Source organism: Amia ocellicauda, chromosome 16 (genome assembly GCF_036373705.1).
Source record: "Amia ocellicauda isolate fAmiCal2 chromosome 16, fAmiCal2.hap1, whole genome shotgun sequence".
Taxonomy (NCBI): Eukaryota; Metazoa; Chordata; class Actinopteri; order Amiiformes; family Amiidae; genus Amia; species Amia ocellicauda.
In genome coordinates this window covers 5,579,818-5,599,705 of record NC_089865.1, presented here as the reverse complement: position 1 = coordinate 5,599,705, position 19,888 = coordinate 5,579,818, and the positions used below count along the sequence as shown (strand labels likewise).

At 40.5% G+C, this 19,888-nt stretch overlaps 1 protein-coding gene across 8 annotated transcripts in view; it reads right to left on the bottom strand.

Moving 5' to 3' along the window:
* Positions 1–19,888, bottom strand: part of clasp1a (cytoplasmic linker associated protein 1a) — an 89,305-nt gene that overhangs the window by 33,656 nt on the left and 35,761 nt on the right. For all 8 annotated transcript variants that reach the window (XM_066687289.1, XM_066687291.1, XM_066687288.1 and 5 more), the window contains 12 exons: positions 12,085–12,231; positions 10,716–10,792; positions 10,373–10,465; positions 9,627–9,772; positions 8,906–9,041; positions 8,209–8,279; positions 8,043–8,102; positions 7,411–7,488; positions 6,707–6,874; positions 4,814–4,863; positions 4,419–4,589; positions 1,131–1,238 (listed from right to left, as the gene is read on the bottom strand). In XM_066687289.1, the coding sequence (XP_066543386.1) occupies positions 1,131–1,238; positions 4,419–4,589; positions 4,814–4,863; positions 6,707–6,874; positions 7,411–7,488; positions 8,043–8,102; positions 8,209–8,279; positions 8,906–9,041; positions 9,627–9,772; positions 10,373–10,465; positions 10,716–10,792; positions 12,085–12,231 (1,305 nt within the window). The remainder of the gene's footprint in view (positions 1–1,130; positions 1,239–4,418; positions 4,590–4,813; positions 4,864–6,706; positions 6,875–7,410; positions 7,489–8,042; positions 8,103–8,208; positions 8,280–8,905; positions 9,042–9,626; positions 9,773–10,372; positions 10,466–10,715; positions 10,793–12,084; positions 12,232–19,888) is intronic.

Genomic DNA, 19,888 nt, shown 5'->3' with positions numbered 1-19,888 from the left:
TCAAAAGAAAAGAAATGAAGAGAAAGAAAATGCTGAAATGTGCAGGAATTCCACGTTCTTAATGGCGCTGACTAGAAACTAGATTTTATCATAAAAAAAAAAACAAAAAAAACTAGATTATCTGAAAAATGTCATGCAGCATCAAATTATCACCGCTATCAAGGAGAACAACTGCTGAAATGATAAAAAGCAATGTACAGGCATGCAGTGAACCCTAGGAGGGACTTCTTATGACAGGCAGAAGGGCTTACCGCCGGCAGGGTTAGCTGATCTGGATCCTTGTTAATGAAAGCAGGCCAGAGGACAGTGAGAAGCAGCGCGTTACACACAGTCAACGAGAGAAATCAAACCCAGCGTGCAATGAGTGTGTCATTAAAAAATGGGTGCATTTGCTCAGATCCTTTAATCTCACCTTGTCAGTATGATAAGTCTTGTGGGTTGTATGTATTTATTGAGTGATTATTCAGAAATGTAATGCAGCTTATGCAGCCTAGGCTGGCCTGGACTCAAAGAGTTACTCAAAGTCAGGCCTCTTTATATTTACACATATAAAATGCCCAAGATAAAGGAGCCACATTGTTAGGACATTGGGGAGTTTTTTTCCCCCCCTTAAGAGTCAGAAGTGGGCAATTTATGCCTTTAGCAGGAACGTCTGACTAAAATGACACCAAAGTAAAACAAATAGACAACATTCTAACAGTATTTTAATATTATAAAATATATCACTGAGCCAAAATTATTACAAAGTCATTATATTAAAAAAATGAAGTCTTGTTAAAATAGTCCATTGTCATACTGGGAGTGAGAGATCTTTGGTACCCACAATGCACTCCTGGCCACATTCACAAAGTATTTTCCACCAAGCTACGTTTACTAAATGTTGTTAAGACAAAACAGAAAATTGAAAACATCTGTAAGATGCTTTAGTATTGTGTGATGTTCTTGCCTTCACAGTAAAGGGAAAGAAAAGAAAAACAGTAGTAAAATAGCATGACAGGAAATGATTTTCTGAATGCGGCCCACGTGTGAAAGAGCAGTGCCAGTCAAGACGTGAGCTGTTGTTTATGGCATGGGAGTCATCGATTACACCCGTCTTGCCTCAGCTCCAGGAGAGAGGGCCGTGTACTCACGTTGAGACTGAGAGACCACCTTGGCCCTACTGCGCCCCCTGCTGTCGGTGGTGGTGGAGCTGACGCCCACGGTGCTGCCCGAGCTCTGGCGCCTGGTGCGCACGCGACCTGCGGGAGAAACAGAAAGCGGCGGGTCAGCAAACGCGAAATCCACACAACTCACTTTCCCGCGCTCTCGCGTAGAAGACGTGTGTGAAGACTCAGCCCTGACCGTTTTACATACATCTCGTAGATTACGTGGACCCCAGACAGGATGTTTTTACACTTGGACACAACAAGAAACACTGACACACGGTGCAAAAGTAGTATTTGCTCTCAGAAGAGGTCATAGAGATGTGTGTCGAGATGTTGAAACACCATCTTTTAATTGAACACCACCAGTGTAGACAATCGGCATGGAAGACCATCACAGTATATGCACACGCACACACTCCATCTCCAACATCTCATTCCAGGAATTGCTGCACACATTGTCATCCACACACAAAAGTATTTTAATCATTTCTTCCACTATACGGTTACAGAAGCTTATTATGGAGGCCGAGATACATTTTAACATCTGCAAATATCGTGTTTTTTATTTTATTTGGGAAAGCATGTGGACACTGGGAACATCACAATTAAATTAATCAATTTCTAGTTAAACAATTGCCTGCAGTGTTTTTCATGGGGGAGTCAGTGAGGTACAAACAAAATGGCATTTCTTCAATATTGAGTTGAAAAGGGTCAATATCAATGTTGTTTTTTTGATTAATTCTAATAAATGTCACACTTAATTTCAGAATAGCTTTCTGGGTCACATCTCCGATCAGACTATCACAACTAAATCACAACTAAACTGACTCTCTCAGTCCCCTGGCAACAACCAAATAACTTTGTGCTATTTTCTTCTGGATAACCAATAAACAGTTTGGTGATTTCACCCAAACACAGCCCATCTGACCCAAGGGCATGCACAGCATAGATGCATCACTACCGAGGCAATGCTAGATCTGAACTTTCACAGCAAATTGAATCAGTTTTCTAATTTTTAAATCTCCCCAACACACTTCAACTGTTAAAAAAAAAACACGTTTACCTCTATATGTGTAACATTAGAATAAGTCTATGCCATTTACTTAGTCTGCAGATTTTCAGAGCAATCGCTAAAAAGCACATTCCTCAGTGAATCTAACCCTGAGAAACATCATGCCTAAGTAAATGTTCCCTTAGACAAGCAGATATTGCATTTTTAGATTTAGCAGTAGAGGATGATAAAAGTCATTATCACAACTATTATAAACAAGCGAAGCACAGCAAATTCACTACATGGGAGAAAGAAGATCGAGGATACTTCTTATGACCTCCATTGCATCTGAACTGTTTTTGTTTTTTATGTAATCACAAATCATTAACAGGAAATTATGCTGGCTGATCACAGTACTAGTAGAAAAGCAAATGAGTACAGCAGCCTATTGAATGCGAGGAATCAGTGCTCGATGTACCTTAGCTAGGGTTTAGCTAAACATTTTTTTGTACTAATATCGCATTGGGATTTGTTGTTCCCCTGAAAAACACACATTGCTAGAAAGAAGAAAAAAAAAAGACTGCATTGCAGCAAAAGCATCACACTGCTAGGGTTTCTAGTCTCTCCAGCATGAAACGTTATTCTTTCTCTGGGTTCTCTAAGACAGCAGTAGTGCACCATTAGTAGATGCACCGCATAGTAACGCTTGTTAGTACAGCAGAATATTACATCGCTGGCCATCACGTGACCTGGAACAATTCCCCTCAACCGTGAGTCTCCCAAATTGTGCTCCCTAATATATTTTGTTTTGCTTCACAAGATTTGACAGGAATCTACATTTTTTTTATGACCCCATGCAAGAGAAACTGAGACAAAGTCAACATGGAAGATTTCCAGAATATTTTGGTCGTGTAGTCCCTTGGGCAAACCAGAAAATAACCTTTTTGGCTAAACATGTCCTTTCAAATCTGGACATTTAAAGCATGTATGATACTCCATCTTAAACAAGTTAACAAGCCAAGTTGAACTCAACCAAAAGAAGAAAAAGTCTTCTGAAGTCAAACACAGTATATTACACACACATTGATTCCTGTGACCACCATTTCTGCATGCCATTTCCCTTATAAAAGGTGACTAAATTCTTTAAAGCAAGCTTTGAAGAAATCACATATATAGCTTTCATACTACTTTGTAACACGTGCCAACAAATAAAATACAAAGACAAACAAATGAAAAACACTGAAGGGACTGTGGAGACCAAGTTAAGGTGATCCAATATGCTATGAGGATTCGCAGTAGATCTAAGAACTTAATCCATTGCCAAACAGCATTACAGTATGAGACTTATTTAAAAAAACAAAACATTTTTAAAGTCAATAATCACCTTTTTATAAAATAAAACCTGACCTTTTTCATTATAAAGATATAATTAAGGAGAGGGAGGTACAACCATGCAGACAGAGCATGCAGAGCACCACTCTCCACAGATGGGCACCAGGTACATGGTGTATATATATACCGTGGAAACAGAGACCACGAGGAATACAGATTCGTTGACAGACTCGTTACAGACACAGACATCTTACCCTCGGATTTAGCGGGCGTACCATCTTTAAGCAAAGACAAGAGAGCGGGGAGAGGGATAACAGGGACACATTAGTATAGGTTAGCAGGAGCCGGGGGATCTGGTCTGAGATGCAGAGCGGTGTTCATTCCACGCTTTGTTCATTTTTTAAAACAAAGCAAATCTAAACAGTCAAAATGTTCTCTGCAGGTTTGGCCCCAATCTCTCATGCGTACTCAGTGATTCAAACATTATTACAGGTGGGAAGGGAGGACTTTTGAACATTAGAAGCTGTGAGCATAAGACTGAATAATTTCATATTAAACATCAAATAGGAAGCTACTGATGCAATGTGAAGTAATATATATACTGCAAGCTAAGGATATAGCATTGTGGTTAATTATGCTATATTCCCTCAGAAGTTTTTTTAACACTGTAACTAACTCCCACGATACCATTCAGTCAATGAAAGATTAATCTTCGACCAGTCAATAGCAAAGAAAAATATGTAACACAAAAATGCAAAGAGGTGACTAAAGCCCTCTCCTCTCCCTCCCTTTCACAGCACTGCCCCGCATTACTCTGGGTGCCGTCAGACTCCCCGAACGAGAGCCAGTCGGTTCTGTTTCTCACCATCAATTGGGAAGTGGCAAGAAAGACAAGAGATCTGCAGATCACGAGTGTCTGTCATGGAGCAGTGACGGGTGTGGCTGGTTACCTAGAGACGCGTAGGAGCCAGGGGGCAGGGCGGCTGCCGAGCTGAAGGGCGACGCCGGGGGGACGGCCGTCATCCGGGACTTGGCGGTGGCAGCCGCGTTCACGTCGATGTCGCTGCGAGAGCGCTGCAGGGAGCCCGGGGTGGTGGCGGATTTGGAGCTCACCGAGGAGGCTTTTGTGGGGAACAGGGATAGGCATTAGGGAAATATATCACTTGAGAAAAGAAGGTACTGGAGAAAGGACAATGGCTCTAGTTCCTAGTTTTCTTGTGGGCAGAGGAAGGTACACAAATACTACTGGACATCTTACTTTCAAACCAGACAACAGCTTTAAAGGGACAGAGCTTCATCGAGACAGAATCACAGATTGACACAACAGAACAAAAACACTTCTTACTTCTGGACACACTGCTTCCAGTCGGACTCCTCTTGGTGGACAGAGGTCGGCTGAGGACACAGAAGGACATTCATGAATAGATTATAATATATCATTTTATTTTATAAACTATTATTTCACAAAATATTCATTATTTTAGGGCTGGGCGATATGGCCAAAATACAGTATCATGGTATTTTTCACATTTTTGGCGATATGACGGTATAATGGCCATTTTGTACTGTTCGTAAATCAAAAATAATAGGACACAACTGACGTTGAATTACGTTTCCCTGTTCTGTATCAGTTGTCTTCATGTCCACACTATCAACAACACACCTTTCTTCGGGACAGATTAGCTGGGTCACTTTGCTGTGAAGTTTCACCCACACTACTCTCCTCCATCTCGTCTTCATTCATTGTGCATTGATCACGTTTGTTTGTTTATGTCAACACGCAATACACATTTATTTTCGATATTTGGCTGAGGCGCATAAATTCCAGTACAATGCAGCGTTTGAGAAGCGCAGCTCTGCGCAGAGATTCAGAGACGCGCGTTCTTGGAGTGTTTCTGCGTGATGCCACTAAGCCCCACACACAGAAATCTGCGCAGCTGAGAAGCTGCTGCAGGAGGCGAGCTGTGGCTGTGAGACACAAGATTTTGCAGAAATCAAGAGGGTCGTGTCAAGCTGAATGAAAACTACTGCTGCCCCCTTGTTAGCTGGGCCGAATGTCAACTTTCATTACACAATGAAGCTGTGAACAGCACTGTCAAAACCATAGATATGGAATTCTAGATCGACACTTTAGCATTGTCAATGCTTTACTAAATAATTACATTAATTATTTAAAAAAATATAATGTAAATCTATGATGGACAATAATTAAGTTGTTACTTAAATGATTTGCAATTCTATTTTTTTTTAATAAAAACTAAATACTAAAAAACTAAATTTCTTCACAGTTTAACGTTCCTGCTGTTGATACACAATACTAAATGCCTTTCGAGTTGAATTAATTTAAGCCCATGTGAGAGGGAATGGTCTCTCTTAGTCATTAAACCTGGTACGTCACCCTGGCTCTCGCTTCTCCGCTTCCACCACACGCAGCTCTAACCACCAATTACTCGCCCAGCTGACAGTGCCGTGTTGGCAGCCCCAGACACAGCCATCTCCTTAGAGGACAATACAGGCACTCTAGGTAAACCACAGACGGAGTAACCGCGTATACCATAACTATTTTTCAATACGCAGAAAATCCAGCTATGCACTTAAAGCCTCTAGCAGCTGTGACTTACATGTCGCGGAGGATCATTAAAGATTGATCCGGGGAAGAGATTTGCTACCTGCTGCATCTCAACGGAAACCCTGTCACTAGTTGCCGTTAGCACGAGCAGCGGTGCATGTTGTCCAGGGAGATTACTCTCCCCATTTCAGGATCTATTTGGCAGCACTCCATTTATTTCTCAAGACAAGCCGTGGATATTGGATTAGCATGTTAATTGCCTTATCCTGCCTTATAATTAGTCTGACCTAAGACAGCAACACACAGAAATCATTATTTTTCTTTTTCTTGTTATAATCCAAGCATCCGGTGAGAAGTGATCTCTTTTATAATGGATATAATGCAATATCACCACTGTGGTTATTCTGGATCAACAATAAGGAATTGTCAGCCACAGACCACACATCAAACATTTCCCAAAAAGATTCATGAACTACAGCTGGAAGTAATTTACACGGTCAATAACATCAAATGTGGATATAAATGCAAAATACACTATTCAAATATTCCATCAACACTTTAAGAAAAATCACTGTCTAGTAACAAAGTCCATTGGCATAAGGCTTATTTCCACAGCGCACGTGCAGTAAACCCTGTGAAAGTGCTCAGCGATGTGGGGGGGGGGCTCACTTGAGGCTCTCCTGGGAGCTGGAGGACGATCGGTCCGACTGGGGCAGAGACACGATGCTGTCCGAGTTCTTCAGGTGAGACTGCAGGGCTTTCTGGTAGGACGACTCCAGAGCTTGGAAAAGCTGCTCTGCCTCCCGACTAAAGTTACTGTGAAATCCCCAGTAACACCTTGAAGGAGCATCAACACAGAGAGCCATTAATTATCAAACAACAGATGAATTATAACACTAATATTATTATTATTATTAATAGGATTCCACAGCTTCCTTAGTAATAAACACAAATACCCCATTGGTGTAATTCAGAAATACAAATAAATGTATTTCAGTTAATAAATATGCAGATTGTTTTCATATATTATAAACTGAAATATTGTTAAAAACAATACAGGAAACAATCTTAGCCATCTCTCTTTTTAAAAAAGGACCCCATTACAAAAGCAGGGTCTTCCCCCGAATACCATCTTATAGACAATCTGATGAAGTGATAATCAGAGAAGTATTAAATGCAGACAGTTGAATCGATTTACTTTATAATGCTAGTTAAAATAATTGTATTGTATAATTACATATGAAACTGACTATATTGTGAATCTTTAACAGGATTGAACTACAGTCATGCTTGTAATCTAATATGAGTAACTCAGCCTGTTAGGTGGTTCCCTCTGCGTTCAAGAAAAATAAAAAAATAAAAGAGAAACTTACTTTCTGGCGACTGATCTGGCTTCTGAATCAGCATCGTGGATCCCCTTCTTAATGGTCTCTGTCAGGACTGACACATGTCTGGGAGAACAAGGAAACATGACTTCAAGAATTCGAGACGTGAACCTGTCCCACCTTCCCATAAACCCAGACCAGTCTGAGGTGAACAACAACAACAACAACCACCACCCAAATAAAATCAATAGTAGGGTAAAGCTTGTGACATTTAATCTCAACAAACAAGCTTTTTTGCAAGTTATCTTTACATCACAAAGCCGTTTGGGAAATTGAAAGGGGACGTGGGCTCAGGATGCATTTTTAAAGGTCTTGCCTTGGTTGCTATAGAAACTGCCGAGATGCACTGCTTTCATTTTCTCCGCTCATTAATTTAACCCGTAAAGGTTCATCAGTCCCCCCCCCGTTCAGAGATCTTCAATTAATCGCCGGCCTTGACAACTTAAATGCGGCTCATATTAAACAATATACATGGACAGAAATGCTGAAGAAGCAATGTTTACATCAGTGGTCTGGTATTACCATCAAGTGTGGAATAGATAGACAGACAGAGATATTTTAGTTTTTATGTTAGTCAACTGAACCCAGATTGTGTGGTAAAAGCTTCATAGGACTCTTACCGCTCTAGAGAGTTCTTTGGCCACTCCTGTAGGAGCAGGTCTAAAAACTCATAACAGCGCCTGAGGACACAGAAGGGGTGCAGATCAGAAAAGCATCTCTTCCAAATCTCAATTACTTGAAAAACAATATTTAGATTATTATTATTATTTAATTGTGTTTCTTTACCTTCTAACAGCCACAGATTTGGAGGTACAGTTACTTGTCATGATGGGAATCAGTCTGGGGTAGTGTGTGTGCTGAAATAGACACAGGTCACATGAGAAGAGGAAAATAACAAAATAAACCCTGAAACAAATCAATGGATGGCACATAAAACAATTTTAACAGCTTCTCTGGCTAAGTGGAAAAGATTGCGTGAATCGTGTTCGTCTATCCTTTTAGCAGAGATTCAACCAAATTACACTCCAGGGCCCAGATTGCATCAAAAGATTGAGCGAGTACATGATGTCAGGATTCCAGGCAGGAATGGAAACCCTTGGGCACAGCAAAAAGCAGCCGTCAAGACCTGCCTTTGTAATTCGAAGGTCAAAGATTTAATCTGGACCTAGGTGTTGAGGGGAAATAAATACTTGCATGAAGAAAATCTAATCACAATCCAAGGACATTCAGTTTGTATTCATTGTGGTTGCAGGACAGGGAATAGCTTCCTTCACAAGTTTTAATTTTGTGTTTATTTTCCCCAGTAATTCTAGACTTCAGCTCCCAGACAGAACATGAGTTATTACAGACAGGACAACACCTTAAGGTTTGGTCTCTAAAGGTTTACATCTGGATAAAAACCATTTCCAAGTCAGAGAGTGTAAAAGTCACAGCAAACTTCTCAAAACAAAGCATGGGCTGTGACAGATGAGCGTATACTCACACGCAAGATAAGTCGTATCGCAGCAATACCGGAAGTGGCCATGATTTTGGCACTATTCGGAACGAGGTTAAGCAGAGTTGGCATGATTGTTTCGGCACCATGGTCAAATCTGTTGCCCAGAACCGAAGACAGGTGCCTAAACAGAAAAATATGAAGTGATCACTTTCAATCTGGAAACGCCCAAAATGATGTTGCTTCCTTTTGAAACATTTACCCTCACAGCTATGTATCAATAAAAACTCCTCTAACGCATCTGTAATATTCAAGAAACAATGACGCTTGTAATTGGAAAGACTCGCATTAAAACTTCTTGAATGATTACAGGTCCGTCACGAAGGCATAATTGATGTTGCCATTTATTTCCAATGCTCAGCAATTTACACTTCGCCGGATCCACATTAGCACCAAACGAGCGAAAATAAATGAATCTGGGTGTTCCTCAAGACTGCCTTTCCTCATTAAAAGGGGGTTGAAGGAAAAATACCATTTTAATTAATAGTCAGGAGGAAAACAAGTTGTATCCAAATATTGATTTAACTCCACCACCCCAAATAAACTGCCATGAGTTCTGAACACAGAAGAGATGGGAGACCTGTGCCAACACCAGCACAAGATAATGACCTGAAACATTCTTGAGAAACACACCAGACTGAAGATCTAACAAATTTAGCTAGCAAAGAGTTAAGCTTGACATGCCGTGACTTTTAAATGTTGTGCGTACCCTAGTGTAATGCAAGCCTCCCTCACTACTTGTGATCGCAGGTCTTTTGCGGACAGTTTGAAAGCGCCGTCCAGGAGACGGAGATGCTGAAAGTAGCCTTCATACTCGGCAGCTCCGGCTATGAGTAGAGACCTCACCTTCTTCAGCTGTGGGGGACAAATCAATATCAGTTCATCGATCAATGAATACAGGTTTTCTTTCCATTTAAGGAGGCCGGTTCACCACATCAGCTAGGAAGTGAATAGAGGAAACGCAGTACTGAAGCCTGTGTCAAACAGACTTTCTGAGGCTCCTACATGAGATGGAAGTGGTTGGATTACAAGCCTGCAATAGCAGCAAGTTACAACCTACAGAGAGAATTAAAACACAGACTTTCTTAAAATAAATTTAAAAATCTGTACAATTTAAGGGCAAAGGGCCCGTCTTCCCCACTGCTGCTAACAATTTAATAATAGGTTTTGCTCCTGTCAGATGAACAACATAAATCATGGCAATAAAATACTTTACAAAGAGAGCAGTGAAGAGTAAAATATGTGCAAAAGGTTTTGACGTCCTGACATCTGATTATACTGCAAGCACAAGAAGGAAAACCTTCTTATGTCATACATGTTGCTTCAAATTAACTACAAAGAAACTGAAAAGAACACCATCTTTGTTTTATGAATGTGTGAGCAATAGACAATCATTATCCTCTTATTGATAGATATAACGGTATAATTCAGTGATTGCACAAAGGAGCCGCTTACAGCAACCACTCTGTGTTCCCAGTCGTGTTTGTCATCAGATAAAACTTCTCTGATCTTGTTCATAGAGTCCTCAAGTTCTCGGTTGGAATAGATCTGAAAAACAAAAAGGTAAAAAAGGAGACTGTGAGGAGACAGAAGGGGAGCGCGTGGGTATGATACAAATATATATAAATTTAAAAAAAAAGTATTTTAGAGAGACTACAGTCTTTGATCGAAGTGGACTCATCCAATTAATCACGAGGAGAAGGAAAAAAAAAAGCAGTATCTAAAATTTATACAATTTGGAAATTATTTGCATTCTTTTTCAAGTTATCTTGCTATATTTATTTGGTCAAATGACTACCTGTACGGTGGGGACATCATCAAAGGCGCGGATAAAGTCTTCTTCGTCGACAGCCCCGGCACTTGCGCCTTCTTTCCCTAAAAACACAGAGGGGGAAACACGTTGCCAACCTTTCACCCAATTATCGAGAGAAAACTCCTACACCCTTTACACTCAGCAATCATCGAATTAGCAAACGCAGCTCTGCTATCTTTCACGTCTCCCCCTCTCTTCAAAGCTGTTCCCATGACAGATAGGCTGTGTGGAATAACGCTGCATGATGTAAAAGTGAATCGAATACAACTTCTGCAAATTAATTTATTTGGGAAGAAATTATACTTATTCCTTTTCAATATGCAACTAATCACCCGTTGGCCACTGAGCATCTTATGATTGTGTTATCATTCAAAATGCATCATTCAATCCATCTGTAGACTGTATACATATCACCTCTCACACAAAATGCATAATTAATAAATCATGCTTTTCAGAATCTGTCTATCCTGTATTATGAGACTTTTCACGTTTCATTTTCTGAAAGGACTCCCCTGACATGCATGCGGATCTGAACAATAGAGTCCTTCGAAAAATGTTAGTCATCTCTCTCAGAGCACAGGAGCTTCTTAAAACAGATACATTTCAATAATCACGAGGCCAACCACCACCCACACAGACATTTTAACAAAGAAGGAAAACTGGTTTGAAAAACAAAACCAACAAATATCCAAATTTGAATAAACACAGGCTCAAAAGGTACATAAAATCAAAGGGGTAATAGTTTATTCCCGCTAAAACACAAGTAACACGAGACATAACCTTAAAAATGAAGTGTCCGTCAGCAACAGGGTCAGTCACTGTTCTTCGCAATGCCCTCGTAGCATGCAGAGCACATAACAGTGAATTAACAGCCATGGCTTCCTGGGAGCTTATTTCACTCCAGGCTGACGTTATGTATGGGCACCAGGGAAGACCGTCACCTGAGGTCTTCCTTCCAGGCAAGACAGGAGTCTGTTATTCCTCGTCTGCTGGGACGTAAATACGCTAGGAGCTATTTTAACAAGGGCACTTGGAGAAATACGGTTCCTAATATTTAGCATTCTGTGTTACATCAAAGAACATAGCAGACATTCTTCAAAACGTGCCATCAAAGCCTTCCTTTAACGCTTCCGTGTCCCCAGCGAGGACTGAGCCGAAACTCCCCGCCAGGCTTTTTCGGTTCATCGCAACGAAGCACGTCATGAAACTGCTGGGACTCGAGACAGGAACTTAAAAACACATTGCAACGCTTCTTCCTGGATAAAAACACTGTCATAAAAGCCTGATCGCTGCAGCTATGGGCGGCACGCACGATCCAGGCCCCTTGCTTGGCTGGTCACTGGCGGCTTCTCACCTGTGGCCTTGGCAGCAGAGGACGTGGGCCTGCGCATTGAGCCCATGCTGACCCCCCGGCGTCCACTAGGAGGCGCTTTTGAGGAGGAAGAACTGGAGGAGGAAGGTCTGTTCCCATCCACGGAGTCTTCATCATCAAAGTTCTTATCTGTGAAATAAACGGTAATTTAAGATAATTAGATAACTACTGAGTGAATAGAAACTGAAGAGAAAGATTAGCAGAATACCACAGCCTGAAAAATAAAACTGTCACACTTTAATAGCTGATATACTGGCTCAAGAATATGTGTATTAGAGTTATTAATTCATATACTGACACAATACCTTCCGTTTACTCTGTATCTACCGAGAATTGAATCGTTCATATACATGCAGAGCATCCGAGATCCCCTCCAAAAATCATTTTCTTAACCCGCGTGTGGAGTGGCAAAGACTGAAACCAGACAGACAAATGATCAATCGTTATGAATTATTCAGTGGATCCACACACCCCAATAAGGATGCCGACATGCACATAATGAATAAGAGGCTCTCAGAACAGGCCACAGAATGCACACAATCAAACCACCGAGTCCGCTTCAAACAAACAGCAAAAACTAACAAGAGTTCACTCCACAGTCCAACATATCTTCTGATAATCCCATTTTACAGATTAACAGGAATTACAGGGTATAGATAATAGACCCCCCACACACACACACACAAACAAAAGCAGATTAACTAAAGAAACATCTTATTTTCACATTCTGAATTGACGTTCATGTAAACCTAAATACATTAGAACTCTTACTGTGTACCAGGCATTAATTGGTCTACAGGCGGACAGTTTTACGAGCATGATCGGTGGTTCAGAGATCCTACTTGCCACCTTCTCAGATATCACCAGCTGGCTCTCAACCCTTCCGAGATTAAGATTTCACATTCGGAGCTCCTCGTCCAAAAATGCCCTGCTGTGACCCCCCCCACACTCATTCATACATGCTCTCTCAGTACTGTCAGCAGAGAGACTTAACCCCAGCCCATCTATCACACAATCAACAAATAAATCAACAGCATCTCTTGCCATAAGTTTCATCAGGTCAATAAAGAGATGCAGCGAATGCTTACAAGTACAGATCCTCCTGCAGACCAGCTTTCTCAACATCCCTTCATACTTTCCGAATCAACCTCGTGTCTGACACGGTTACACAGGGGTCGCGCTGGCAATCAATCCATGCGGCGATCAATCATGCTCCAAGATCTGGGCAAGCTCCCGGCCCACTCCGGGTTTAAATGGACAGTCTTCGAATACGGCGAGAGGACTAGACCGGTCCCGGCTACTACAGGGGCAAGTGCATCGCGGCAGAGCTGAGGGTGAAGCCTCATTTTACTCTGTTTATCACACAGGGGGGAGAGGGAGGGACTGTGGAGGGTTTTTAAGGACGTTCTTCACTGCGGGCAAGATCTGCCCCATGGGAGTCTGGCACAAACAGCTGTCATCAATTGTCCAGGATGAATACATGGAATCGCCATTAACCACTATCGAATCTTAACCCTTTTAAAGAGCGTGACTAACACGGCACAACTCCTGTGGCCTTGCTGCGCTAAATGTTTTTAATTTTGTCAGGGCAGGACAACACGAGGGGCCGGCACTGCCATTGAAACATATATAAAACAACCTTATAATGCTTTATTCAAATCAATGCCCGGTTTATTTAAAAATGCTTTCAGAATATGAAATTGATTACCTGAATTGATAACATTCATGATTATTATTATTTAAACAAAGTATGCAGACACACTCAAATAAATTTTGCTTTGGAGTTATTTTCCTCCACAGGACAAAACCAAATTGTCAAGCTAGCAAGCTTCACCTATTCACATGTAGGAGTATTGCACGATTCTTGCTGGTCTTATAAAAGAATCCCTATCATAGATTATGCCACAGAACTCTGCATTTATTAACAACAATAACATCTTTCTGTATCAGATGGTTTTCCCTAGTGTTAAAGTGTATACACGCCCCCATCCAAACCCTGCTGTAAGGATTGTGCTTAACAGAGCAGAAGTGGCATCAGTGAATGGTTGGGTTTAGCGACACCGGACAAGCACTCACCCTACCTGGTATTACCGATTGTCATGGTTTAACCATGGTTAAAGCTGAAATTCTAAATTTGCAGCACAAATGCTTCCTTACATTTTGACCTTTGAGTTTCCAGTTGCATATGAAATGGGAATTCCACCATGAGATTTTAAATGAATAGATCATTCACCACATCAACTAACAAAACGCTGACTTGCTTGATGTTTCCTCCTCTTGTTTATTACTGGTGTGCTGGGATGTCCTTACTCAATCCTCACCGGCACACTAGGGTGGGTCTAACACTGATTGATGGAGCATCTTTTATTTATGACGGACAGCTGAGGGAGTGTGAACAGAGAGTGCATCAGAAACGATCACGGCTCAAGAAGCATGCATCTTCCATCACTAATGATGTTGGTCATTATGGAAATGAACACCAGGGCGGAACAGTTTAGTTAGATAAACATGAGCACAACATTAGCTTTATTAATTGTGTTGGTCCAAGCGTTTTTTCCAATTAACAATTAACACAGAATGTTAAATGTTAAGGTAATTAAATAAACTGGATAACATAATTAAAGTGACTTAAACCATAGTGGTACTCAATCTAAAACTGAAAGGTTTATATCAACAGTCAACGGGGAGGAACCTAAAAGACGGCCTTTTGTTTTTTCCCCTCTGGGTCAGATTCTCTAGGCGCTGGAATCGGGTTTCTAAAAGAATCTGCACCATCTGCTGATATGACATCATTACTAATCATTTTCACTGTGCGACACCAATGGCCTGATTTGTTTAATCCCTTAACACTACACCTTTTCTCAGATGTAATCTGGAGATACAAAGAGAGGTGTGGCTGTCGTGTGAATTTTTTTTTTGAAATGAATACTATGAACAACAAAAGCTTCTCAGATTAACTACATTTTTTAAGAATCCAGCTCCACCCTGTGTCCATTAACGGGAGCGAATGTGCAGGAGATTTAATGTTGACATTTTCTCATATAATGTAATGAACGATGGTGCACTGAATAGACCAAATTTCCTTCACACTTATATTATCAACAGGTTTTATAGTGGTAAATACCAACTTCAACATTTCCCACAGTTTAGAAATGCAAGAAGCCACAATACACAGAGGTTGACATAATAACATAATAAAAATTATAAGCATACCAATCGGGAAAGAAGGAGAAGCATTACTTACATTATTTAAGTAATGGAATAAATAATCTCAGAATTGCACTGTATAATCAATCATACAGGAAAACAGGCTAAGGAATACTCTCAGCCTATTTCCCATACAGATTTTACAGCAATGAGGAAAACATGAATGTACTGTGTAATAAAATCACAAGCCCAAGAGACAAATGCCCAACTGATCATTTAAAACATGAAGGGAACATTAAAGTCACTGCATTTAGAAATAAATCTGAGATGAAAGAAACCACTTATTTCAAACATTATTGCTAACAAGGCCATTTTATCCTGAACTACGGCTGTTAGAAGATATTTTTCAAATTCCAATCTAAAGTATTTAAACTCCTTAAGGGCTGGGTAGTACTAGGGATTGAGAGGGTTTCTGGTTTGCATTCAAAACATAAACTAAAGGTCCCTGAATGATGAAGGCTAGGACTAAATACACTGGGTATTGTAAAATTCACTTTACTTGCACCATGTTTATCAACAAACACTCATATGCATTTAAGTCACATCACAGTATCGTGTAGCTCCCTTTTCTTTGAGCTCTCATCTCACTGTAAGATCATTAATTTTCAGAGCAATCTAATAATGAGCACCACTCTGTTTCTACATGGCAGATCTGCATTTGTTTGCAATCACACTTTAAAACTGGTGGTGTCATTAACACCTGCCTGAAACCAAGAGGATTCAGAAGTTTTGATTTGTTTCTGGCTCGGCCCCAGACACATAAATAGCTCCAGATAAGCTAAGTAAAATATCATATTTTTGGAGTCTAAACAGCTGCAATGCAGTTGTTGCCACAACTAGAAGGCTTCAGGAGATGGTAAAACATTTTGGGATATGTAAAAACAGGCACAAACCGAGCTATATATCCATCTTTTATTTTATATTTAAGCACCACTGGGTCCTACTTAATAAAAATAACTAATACAAATAACTATGGCAATTGGCTATATTCAAGTGACTAAATACTGTCTGAGAACAAAGGATTTCTACATGAACAGTATATTAGTTATTCAATGGAGCTTTTTAGGTTGCTCAAATGCTACAGTACTTGCATGTAAGCTACAATTAATACTCAATGTATTTCTTGCCATTCCCACTATAGAATCATAATTCTACAGAAAGTAAAATTAGGAAAATGCTTTATAAATTCAGACCAAATATGGTAGAAAAAAGTAGCGAGTTTCTCCTGTTCCCATCTCCCCCTGGTGGTAGACTGAAACATGACATCTTGCCCAACCGCCCCCCCCACCCCGAGTGATTTCAACAAGATCCACAGGAGTGCAGCCGGAAGTGATGTCATTGGTGATGTGGTCTTATTTTGCATTACTGAATAAGAAAATAAAACATGAAATACAGTAGTGCCCCAGACAGAACAGAGCTGGCTGCTGTCCGATGCCATTAGTTTAAAGCGAGTCTAGATAAAGTCGACAGCGACCTTCCATCACCTTCACCGGCACATTCATAAACCTAAACCTGCGCTTTATCATCCGAGCGACAGGACACGCAGGCCGGCGCATCACAATGGTTGTGGTGGCACAATCTGTCCTGCGAATCTTTCCGGGATTCAAACTACCGTTGTTCATCACAAACCTGTCCGGAATCCAACTCGAGGGGAACTATTCATCACCTGCAGGAGAACCTTGCCTTGTATGTCAAGGTTAAGGGAGATTAATAGGATCTGCAAATCAACTGTGAATAATAATATTAACCCACACAATATTGTTGTCACAATCTTGGTTGTCAGGATACATGCAACACGCTACATTTACATTTAATGTTTACAGTACCTTTAGTTCCAGAAGGTAGAGTGAGTTATACATTAAAACAACGTTTAAGAAACCACAGATTTCTTAATGCTGACTTTTTTTCTTAGAAGAATTACTAACATTGTATACTAGTATATTACACCTAGTCATGGGACAAGCCTTGCCCCATGGGTGTGGGTTTAAACCAGAGCTCATATGCTTTGTTGCATTTGGGTTTTTATGATGACTTAAAAATGGGTGATTAGTTTCAATCAATAGATCAAGATGCATTTAAAATAGCCTGGTATTACCATTTTAAGAAGGTAGCTGGAAATGCCTCTGGGACACACAGAGCTAATGTACTTGTGTCCTACAACAGAAAATGCAAGCCTAGGTTTTCTCATTACTTTAGAGAAATTTGAGGTCGTGACCTGAGAAAACGGAGCACAGGGAAAGACAAACTGCAGAGGAAAGAAGTGAGTGTGGCTGGGCACAAGAAGGCACTTTGCCAAGGGTTTGCATCTATATTAAAACTCCAGTAAGGATAACTGGGCTGTGCTACAATGGTGGCATTCATTAGCTGTTGTTGTTTCTCTCTCTCAAACTGAATTCTTTATTAATCTGAACTCAAACATTTCTTGTATGGTCAGAGACTGCAGAGGCCAAAAAACACACAAAATAAAAGCTTCTGTGCTTCTCGTCCCTTTAATTCAGACGTCTGCGCGCCAGCAGCAATTGATATGCTGCGACACGTCTCGTCTATGTGTAGTAATTCTAAGCATGTCCAAGCGGAGCAACCGGACTGTAAAGGGCTTTCTCTGTCGATGCCCTCACAGCACAATTTGAATACTGGAGTCAGGGTTTCAGTTTAACCAGTCTGCTTTACTATCCCACACCTCCCCTAAAGCAACGCATCTGGCAGCGTGCTCTGCCTGGTCTGCACATCGGTAAAAACAAACCGGGGATACATTAGGAATCTCATCCATCACAGACCGTAAACCTCTGATTACGTGCTAACAGGCTGCGCAATGGCATTTCTCAAGCTCCTCACTTCAGAGCAGGTATACGTGTGTCTTAAGAGCCAGGGTTAAGACCTTACTAAGAAATGAAGACTATTTTAAATATCTCAACCAAAAATAACTAAGCTGTGCATCTCATTTACAGCTCGGTAAGAAAAATATTTCCAATAACAGTCAAGTCACTTTGTGTTTTCAAATGCAGTATCATTATCATTCACTAGAGGGCATTCAAATGTAGCCTGAAATGCTGATTGCAGATGGGAATCCTTGTATGTACTTGTATGATTTTATTACAAATCACGACACGACCCATAAGTATTAGAGATCAGTCTCAGGTTTGGAAAAGCACTTATGTGAGAATAAGATGCCGCTGGTATCTCCTAACATTAAGGACATCATAATTTGTCAAAGCGATTCAACAGCAGCAGTATTTTGTAAATTCAGTGACGTTGCTGCAGTATTATAAGAAGGCACCACAAAGCACTGACTATTACAGCCTAGGGCTAGATGCTGCAGCGTGCCAGCCTTTACAATCACACCAAGCACAGGCTCTCAAACTCAGCAAAGTAGGACACGTCTGACAAGATCCCACTTTTAGGAACACAGCTGAGATTCTTGTTCCGTCTCAACCAGATCATCTTTAACGTGATCCTGTTTCTCCGAGGCACTTCTTCAGAATATCCCAAGACATTGTTTCCCGTATCCTTTAGGCTTGCCATCAAATCTTTTAAATCAAGTTTCTCTTGTGTTCCTTCTTAGGTGAAATCCTGTAAAATATCTGTCCCAATCAACTATGTTTTATACGGTGAGATGTACGTGAAAGCATGTCACCACATTTTAATTCCTTCTGAAAAAGGTTTGGATACAGTATTGGATGAAATGTGACGTTGAAAAATTAGGTTAATACTTTCTATTCAATCGTTCTAATTTGACTGGACAGGGAGCTGCCAAAATGCTTTCTTGGTCTGCAATTCAGAATTATTTGAACAGAACATTTGACCTCGGGAAAGAGAATAGTTTAAACATTTACATGAATTTATATCCTGTCTTGTGCTGAAGCACACATATAAAAAAGGAACCCTATGCAATAAATAAGTAGAATAAAATCCACTATACTTTGTAAAGAAAGTGTTCAATCCAAAGAAAAATCAACCATGTACTCAAAATACATTTTAATAAGACAGACAATGCAAATAATTGTCCAGGCATTCCCCTTTGAAAGCCCTGTTAATTATACACAACAGCATAACTACAGACCCAGGAATAGTTAGCACAGCAAGAATAAGCAGCTGTCCAATATGGAACTACAAAGAACTGTGAAATGTTGTCTTCAAGCCTTGGTTCTGTACAGGCAAAATTAGTCACGAGAAAAAGTACAGTACAGTTGCCAGGGTTAGTAGCAGTTAATATTAATACAACGGAGGTAAATATTGTGAATTAAAGCACCAGGAAGAGCAGTCAAGTGATTGTTAAATAAATAAATAGCGAGCAGCAGGGTAAACATTTACAGAACTGTAGGAAATTCGGGGATGACCGCTTGGGATTCACTGACAAGAAGGATGTACAGTTCCCGTGTCTGGACAGTAACAAAGTCGCAGCTGGGTTCTGAGCTTTGGCCACTAAACCATGAAGTGTTAAGTCAAAGAAACAATTAATTTACTTGAGATATAATGCAAGAAAAAGCTTCCTTGTGTGTGGGGGAGTTCACAGAGAGCTGGAATTATTAGAAATTACATCCAAGTCAGTGTTCATTGTGTCACCTTTTCGATTTGCCAC